Source organism: Orycteropus afer, unplaced genomic scaffold (genome assembly GCF_000298275.1).
Source record: "Orycteropus afer afer isolate SDZICR_OR568_19922 unplaced genomic scaffold, OryAfe1.0 scaffold00014, whole genome shotgun sequence".
Lineage (NCBI taxonomy): Eukaryota > Metazoa > Chordata > Mammalia > Tubulidentata > Orycteropodidae > Orycteropus > Orycteropus afer.
Window position 1 is genome coordinate 28,021 of NW_006921601.1, and position 9,266 is coordinate 37,286.

The 9,266-nt window shown below is 37.3% G+C and overlaps 1 protein-coding gene and 2 pseudogenes across 1 annotated transcript; 1 reads left to right on the top strand and 2 right to left on the bottom strand.

Moving 5' to 3' along the window:
- LOC122151354 overlaps positions 1–1,981 on the bottom strand; it is a 23,357-nt pseudogene extending 21,376 nt beyond the window's left edge.
- LOC103210108 overlaps positions 1–9,266 on the top strand; it is a 113,597-nt pseudogene that overhangs the window by 27,233 nt on the left and 77,098 nt on the right.
- LOC103210071 (olfactory receptor 51V1) lies at positions 6,882–7,835 on the bottom strand. The gene has a single exon (XM_007955990.2). The coding sequence runs from the start codon at positions 7,824–7,826 to the stop codon at positions 6,882–6,884; it is 945 nt and encodes a 314-aa protein (XP_007954181.1). The 5' UTR covers positions 7,827–7,835.

Genomic DNA, 9,266 nt, shown 5'->3' on the forward strand with positions numbered 1-9,266 from the left:
ATAAAAAAAAAAAATAATAATAATAATAATGCTTTGCTTATCTGAGGTCTCTTTCCTTTCCAAATAAAGTTAGTGATTGGTTTTTCCGTATCCTTAAAAAATGTTGATGGGATCTGGATTGGGATTGCATTGGGATTGCATGTATAAATTGCTTTGGGTAGAATTGACATTTTTACAATGTTCAATCTTCATATCCATGAGCATGGGATGTTCTTCCATTTATGTAGATCTCTTATGGTTTCTTAAAGTAATTTTTTTTTTATAGTTTTCTTTGTATAGGTCTTTTGTGTCCCTGGTAAGATTTATTCCCAGATATTTTATTTTTCTGGTAGCTATTGTAAATGGTATTAATGTCCTTATTTCTTTTTCAGCAGTCTCTTTGCTGGTGTAGAATATCCAACTGATTTTTGGATGTTGATTTGTATCCTGCCAAGATGCTAAATCTCTGAATTAGTTCCAGTAGATTTTTGACCAAGTCTCTTGGGTTTTCTAGGTAGAGGATCATATCATCAGCAAACAGGGATAGTTTGACTTCTTCCTAACCAATATGAATGTTGAATAGGAACACATTTAAGATTCATATTGTCTGATTGTTTTTAAAAAACGACTGAGATACTAGTATAAGAGTTAACAACTTGTATTCATGGAGTACTTGAACAAAATAGAGCAAGAGAATTTGGGTGCATTTAATTTCAATATAAAATATGCCTAATTCATGAAACCTTCTTTGGAAGGATTCTTAGAGGAGGAACCTCCACAAGGAACTAACAATTAAAAAAGAGAAGAAAAAAATACATATTCATTATGTTTGTTGTTCTTTATACATTTACCAATTTCTTTCCCCAGATAGGAGCCACAATCTTACTGAATGATAGCTGGCATCAGTTATGATGACATGAAAACCAACTCTCATGCTGGTAAATTTCAAGAACTAGTTAAAAAGAAATTTAAAATGGCTCAAATAATGTGAAAGTTGTTTTGATTTCGAGGGGTCATTATTGGTGAACAAATAAATCATGAATATACTAGTTATCATGAATTTTAAGGACTGAATATTTTCACCACATAACTATGAATCTGCTTGACCTTTAAACCATATATAAGTGGATTGAGAAATGGAGGGACCAGCAAGTAAATGTTGGTAAATGTTTGGATATAAGGGGAAATGTGGGATCCAAATTTGTGTGTGAAGGAGAAAAAGGCCACGAGGTAAAATTGGAGGAAAACACAGATATGAGTGGTGCAGTTATCTAATGCTTTCAATCTAGCTTCCTTCTGGGGCAAACGAAAAACAGTGGTCAATATCTGGATGTAGGACAAAGTGATGAATGTGAGGTCAAACAGTCCAACTGCGAAGGCCACAAAAAAAAAAAAAAAACTTAGATCTTATTGACCTGGACGTTTTCTGCAGCTAGTTCCACAATAACCATATATTCACAGTAGGACTGGGAGATGACTGTTGTATGATAAAATTTAAGCCAGCACTTTACCGGTACTAGACATGATGCTACAAAAATGGCAGCCTTGACTGTTGCCACAGTACTTGTTTGGATTACTAGTGGTGGGTGAAGATATTCATGTGTCTCAGTGGGTCAGAGATGGAGACATAATGGTCCAGGGCCATGGCCAACAATGTTCCTGACTCAATGCACTGAAATGTGTGAATGAGCCACATTTGGAGCAAACAGGCATCAAAATAGATCTCTGGCACATGAAACCAGAAGATTCCAAGCTCTTGGGCATTATGCTGGTAGCAAGTGCAGTATCTGTGGCTCCTAGTATGCCTAGGAAAATGTACATGGGCTCATAGAGGTTTCGTTCTGATTTTATGATAGTCAGAAGCAAAGAGTTTTCAATCATAGCTATGAAGTACATGGCACAGAATGGAATCCCAATCCAGCACTGCACAGACTCTAGACCTGGGATTCACTACTAGTTTCAACACAGAGGGCATGAAGATTGTGACGTAGGAAATGGACATGGTGGCCTTGGGCCTTGTGATGCAGACAAAAGAAATGTTTGAGTCAGTTCTACTGTTCCTCTTCTACTTCCTATTTTTATCCAAAGTTGGTGTATTTAGTTTGTTTTATTTTAGTAGAACTGCATGATCATATCATGCATCTCAATCATATTATTGGTGGAAAAGGCAAATCCATTGAGACACATCACTGTTTTCAGGGAAGACTTCCATAAGCACTGTGTCACAGTAAGATACAATGTGCATGGCAAGCCAACTGTATTTAGAACCAACAACATCACCTTATTAAGAGAACAAGCTGCTGACCTGTCTGTTTCGTCCCTTCCAGACTCGTTGACCAGAACTTTGAGTTGTTTATTTTGCTTAGAAACTGAATTTTGATCAGTTTGATGAATCTCTCCATATCACTTTCCAGCTACTATCTAGCAATTTATTATTCCCAATTCTCTTTAACTCAGGAACAGTCACTTTGGACCACCAAATTCCAACATTCCAACAAGCATAAGATATTCGTATAACTACACCTGTATCTATCTATATCATCGAGAGCTCTGGTAGCGTGGTGCCTAAGGCACTTGACTGCTAACCAGAAGGCTGGCGATTCAAACCCACCAGCCACTCCTTGGAAGGAAGATGGGGTAATCTACTTCCGTAGTGATACTGCCTTGAAAACCCAAGGAGAGGTCACTATGAGTTGGATCCGACTCGACGACACATAACACCAATAACAACAATCTATATCATCTGTAGCTTTATTAGACTGAAAAGAGACTTTAGAGAAATTAATTAAATTTTATGTTCTTTTGATGAATTTGTGCCAAATTTGCCTGGTACTTTTCAAATTTCTAGTGAAAATATGTTTTTCCTTTTGCTTCTCGTTCTATCAGTTAAAATTCTTAAAATTAACCTTATACTGCAAATAGCAAAGATAAACAGCTGAAATTCTATAATGCAAATTATAGAGTATTTAGAGGAGAGGAACCATAGGAGGCAAGAGAATAGGCAGCAGTAATATACACACAAGGGAGAGGAGTCATTACTGGAGAACAGCAGGAGATACAGAAAGGAGACACTGTGTAGCTGAGCCAGAAGAGTGACCTGTTGCTTGGGTCTAAACTGGTCAGAGCTATATTACCCTGATACCTGGCCAATGTGTTCATTTGATCTTAATGACATACAATGTTCTCAGAATCTTGTATTATTTTGTGAGCTTAGACATAAGCAACTTAAGGAACACAAAAGGATGATAAATGGATTTTTTTTAAAGTTCCCAAAAAGAGCTAGAGAGGAAAGATAGAAGGTGAAGTTTTGAGATACCAGAAATGATTCAGAAGAGAGCTATAGGACAGATGAAGAAAATGTAATCAGTTCCAAATTTTACTGAGAAGTAAATTTTTCTGGAATTTTGGCCTTTTATAACTTCTTTGAAAGTTCTTCTCTGGTCAAAAATCATAAAATGAAATGTATGTTTTGTCTTAAGAAATTCTAAAGCTATACATTAAAGAAATGCTTGTGATGCTATAAAGAATCAAGTTGGATTGTTTCATTCTTTCCTAGATTCTTTAATAAAATTGCTTTCAAATCACGCCATTGAGCTCCTAATTAGCTAACTGCTTATTAAATGTTATCGAGCATGCTAGCAATATCAGAAGTAGCTTTAGTTAATGCTGCTAAATTTCAAGTCAAAGATGAAGTCTGAATGGACATAGTAGAAGTCTCCATTATGTGAAGAAAGCTGTATTCACTAACACGCACTTAGGACAATCAGTCAACCAAGTATTGTGCTTTCCACAGATTTGCTCCCCATGCTCAATTCTATAACTTTCCCACCCACAGACTACTGACTCATTCTAATAGAACCAATGTTTTTCTTCTCCAAGGTCAGCTAGAAGTAGAATAGGTATCCTTAAAGAGTAATCACAGTGTCTGACACAGGACCTAACATGTGACACTTGCCTGAGTGGTAGAAATGTTGGAACGACATGGGAATACATATAAACAATGAATGCCTGCTTAGTAGAATGGAGGAATTGTTACTGTAGACACTAGTATTGATAAATCACAGAAATGAACTTGAAATAGTGAATCTAACATCTTTATGGTTGCTGAGAGCTACTCTTACCAGATGCTTGAAATGTATTTTCAGACCTTCATATGCTTTCCAGTCATCAAACATCTTCTCTTCCTGGGATTTCAGTATCAGTTCCCACATTATATTGAATAAATAAATTAGTGAGATAGCCAGTTTGTACCTGTCTGGACAACTCAATGTACAAGCTATAATAATATCACAATATTCCAAGAGTTTGATTTATCTGATAGGCAATAAATGGTATATGTTGGCTTCCTCAACATATTGCAACTTATGCCTCTATCCACAACTCTCATTAAAACAAAACCAGCACTTTTCCTCCTTAAAGCCAAAACTACCTTGCCATTTTTTTTCATTAATACCCATGATTGTGCATCCATCCTTCCTTGTGGCATTGAGTAAATCACTGGATACTCTTGAATATTCTGATTTTTGAAGAAATGAAAATAGCATTATTCAACAAAGTAGTAATGCATAGTGTTGAAATTTGACCTGTTGCTGAAGCTGCCAAGGAACACACCTTCTTAATGTGTTTTATACCCTATTGTATGATAAAAATTTTGTTGTTGTTGTTTGCCATTGAACAGACTTCAACTCATAACCACCCAAAATAGACCTGCCACATAGGGTTTTTTTATGCCAATTTTTATGGGAGCCAATTGCCAGGTCGTTTCTCCTGACAAGCCACTGGGTGGGTTTGAACCACCAATGTTTAAGTTATAAGCCAAACTCTTAATCATTGCACTGTCAGGGCTTCTTATGATAAAAATACTCCTATAGTATTTGAATAAATTCTCCTCCTCACCCTCTGTCTTTTTCTTTCTTACCCCCGTAAGGAAGCATTGGCTTAGGAGCTCAAATTCTTTGAGGCTCTACCAATGAGTACTCTATATCTGTAAGATTTATCTTAGATGTGTGTCATTAGCATATAAATGATAAGACTGACTATGAATAGTAATGTTACCAGTGGATTAAGAGAGATAATATCATAAATTCTGAACCTACTCCTCAAGAGCTTAACTGACTGAGTGGCAAATCTCTCTATACATAGTTTCCACTGAAACTTTATTGAGAATCTTGAATCCAGATCCTCAGTTAAGAAACCCAGTGCTTTCCAGCTTGATAAATCCTGGGAGCTTATTTTCAGAAGGGTTTTAGGAAACAGTGAAGCACTCTTCTCATTAAGACTCCAGTTCAAGGTGAATATAGCGTCTCTACCCAAAATCAGTCATAAACATACAACCTGATATAGTCATAACACCCTATTCTTCAGAAGTAAAAGCAAAGAATTAAGATAAAAACCACTCTCAGCTCAGTGGGAGTGGACTCACATAAAATATAACAACATATGAGAATTCCAGTATAAATTAGACATGGCGATAGTTGAATCAATAATTCTTTCATGAAGTGTCTGATTTATGCCTGCAGTGTTCAATACATTTAAATGTTAAAGACAATACATTGGCTTTTAGCTTTTAAATATAACTTCTCTAAAGTTAATGAAAATTGAGAATTTAGTTATTCAATTATACTACCAGCATTTCAAATGCTCAGTACCTACATGTGGCTATTGTTCTATGTTGGTCTATATTACTATATATTAGTGAACATCTTCACCAATTTAGAAAGTTCTATGGAAAAATTTTGGTCTATATATTTATCACCAAAATTTTTCCATAGAACTTTCTAAATTGGTGAAGATGTTCACTAATATATTTGGTCTATATATTTATCACGGGAGCTCTGGTAGCATAGTGGCTAAGACACTTGCCTGCTAACCAGACGTCTGGCGGTTCAAACCCACCAGCCACTCCTCAGAAGGAAAGTTGGGCAATCCTACTTCTGTAGTGATACTGCCTCGGAAACCCAAGGAGGGGTCGCTATGAGTCAGGTTTGACTCGACGGCACATAACAACAACAATATTTATCACATCATTCCTGTGAATTGGGTATTTTCCTCATTTTGAAGATTTAATTAACTAAAACTCAGAGAGTTACAGAAACTTTAAGTCATTCAATTTGAAATTGGAAGACAGGGACTTGAATTCAGCTCAGTTTTGCAGGAACAAAACTGGTTGAAACTCTACTTGGGGTACATTAACTGTATTTACATTCTCTGATGATGGTCATACTGGTGTAGCTATCTACACATGCTCTGGTACATAAACGCAAATCAGCAGCTCACGCAAGATTTAAAGATTGAGTCACCCAATATAGAGACCCAAGACTCACTCATGGGCAGTGGGCATAGCCTGAAAAGCAATGCATTTTTAAGACATAAGTTAAAATGAGATTTGTTTGTAGCTGCTGCTCTGATTAAAATTATAATTGCTTTGATAAGCAGGAATTATAGACTCAGAACTCCAATAAAGTTACTGTTATGTGTTTACTTTTGTCTGATGGCATAATGCCTAAGGCATTTGACTACTAACCAGAAGGCTGGTGGTTCAAACCCACCAGCCACTCTTCAGAAGGAAGACTGGGATCTTCATTCCATAGAGATACTACCTCAGAAACCCAAGGATGGTTGCTATGAGTTGGATTTGAATTGACAGCAGTGAGTTTGGTTTTTTGGTTTTATTATTTTTAACACCAATTATACCAAAAAATAAAAAACTAAACCAAACTCACTGCTATTGAGTCGATTCTAACTCATACCAACCTCCTTTGGGTTTCCGAGGCAGATCTTACGGAAGTAGTTTGCCCAGTGTTCCTTCCACAGAGTGGCAAGTGGGTTTGAGCCACTGCCTTCTGGTTAGCAGTAAAATGCCTTAGGCACTACAACACCAGAGCTCCTTTACACCAATCATATCAGCATAATTTTAGAGAAAATAGTTTGAGTATTCTACTACGAATCTGTTGGGTCTTGACACTGTAGATGATGGGATTCATCAACGGTGGGAAAAGGATGTAGATGTTGCCCATCAGGACATGGACAATAGGGGACAGGTGCTTGCCAAAACGGTGCACCATTGTTAGGCTGATGATAGGGATGTAAAACACAAGGACTGCACAGACATGGGAGATGCAGGTCTGAAATGACTTACGCTGCTCCTCCTGGGAGGCAATTGCGAGAACTGACTTAATAATCAAGATGTAGGAGATGAGGATAAGTACAGCATCCAACAACAATGTGAAGATGACCAGCATCAAGGCATAGTAGCTATTGAATCGGATATCCGAGCAGGCTAGACGTAGAAGGTCCTGGTGCAGGCAGAAAGAATGAGAGAGGATGTGGGGACGGCAATAGTGAAAGAGTTTCAGACGGATGATGGCAGGTGTAATGAAGAAGAAACTCCTTCCAAGTATGGTGAGCCCAATTTTGATAATCCTGGAGTTAGTCAGGATGGAGGAATAACGCAGTGGGTTGCAAATGGCAATATAGCGATCAAAGGCCATAGTAAGGAGGACAGAGGACTCCATGAAGGACAGACCATGAATAAAATAGGACTGAACAATGCAAAAATTTAAGCTGATTTCTTGAATGAGCCCCCACAGGATGCCCAGCACTGTGTGCACTGTGGAGAGGCCCATGCATAGGTCAGTGAGGGCCAGCATGGCCAGGAAGTAGAACATGGGCTGGTGTAGACTTGTTTCAGTCCAGATCACATGGAGCACCATGCAATTTCCCAAAAGTACCATGGCATAGACGGAGGAGAAAGGGATGGAGAGCCAGGGATATTGGTGCTCAAGACCAGAAAATCCAGTGAGCAGGAAGGAGGAAGTATTCATGCTGGGGCTCCCTGGAGTCAACATTTTACAACTGAGGTACTTATTCCAGGAAGCAAGGAATTTTTCTTCAAAGGAAATACTCCAATTCAAAAAAGAAGAACAAAGTTTCTAAGTCAATATAATTAACCTAAAAGCTAACAAAGTTTTTAACATAATTGACCAGATGACCAGCTCTTTTCTTTAGAAGCATATTTCTGCCTAGAAATCTTCTCCTGATACCATTTGAACACCATTATTCATCTACAATCAGGGTATGGAGCTATTTTTCAAAGATACATTTAAAAACATATAGACAAGAATGGGAAGTGAATTCTCAAATATGATGGCTGGGACATTTTCCCAGTCATCTTGGTGAGAATGGTACATCTGAAAATTGAGAGATAAAGTTCTTAAAATAATCATTATTGTCAGTTCATTAAACATTTGAAGAGTAATCTTTGTCCTTTCCTGTCATAAACCCATGAAAATAGTCACTTTTACCCATCATTTTTTATTTCTCGCTCTCTCCAAGCATATTTAACCCCTAAATAGTATTTTTGATGGATATTTCTGTTTTTCTCGCTCCAGCTGACATAGACTGAAATTATTTTTCTTCCTCACTCATAGGCAGGGAAGAGTATTTATTTGTGAAACCTTGGCCAAGGATTCCCATAGGTGCTTTGTCCCCATGAGATGTTAACTTCTGTGTGGTGCTCTTGTAACGTGGAGACTTATTTTGAAGACCATTACCTCTGACGTCACCCTAACATTCTCCACACATGTATACATTAAATCAACCCCTTGGTTAACTATTCATGGAAAATGTATTTTTAAAATATAGTGAGTCTTGTTTTCTCTTCCTTATACTCTTCCTTCTAAAGATAAGAAGAAGGCTGAATAGCTAAGCTTAGAATTAAAACAGGAAAAAAAAAAGGCTCATGACCACAAAACTGATTGGATCTTTCTTCATGTTGCTTCCCTGTTTTGAGATCCGGTCCTGATATTGACCACAAAAGATTTGAGAGCTCTTGTAATCTTGCTGTTGCTAGTTGTCACTGAGTCATAACTGACTCAATGTGTGTCAGAGTAGAACTGAGCTCCACAGATTTTCTAGGTCATGATACTTAAACAGCTGATCACCAGGCCTGTTTTCCAAGGCATCTCTGGATAGGTTCAAATGGCTAAACATTTTAGCTAGCGGTCAAGCACATAACTGTTTGCACCACCCAAGGACTCTTATGGTGTAAGTGGATTTTAAATATCCATACTGGCATTTGTGTTTGATCTAATTACTCCATCATGTTAAAGTGGTTTCATGTTCTAACTTCCTTTTAGGTCTTATTTTTTCATCTTTGTCATACTAGCCTCACCAGGGCAGTTACCAAAGCTAGTCTTATTTTCTTTTCTTTTCTTTTTTTTTTTTTGATTTTTTTTTTTTTAATTAGGATTTGGTAGTCTTCTTTCTTCTCCCCTCTCTATATCTTC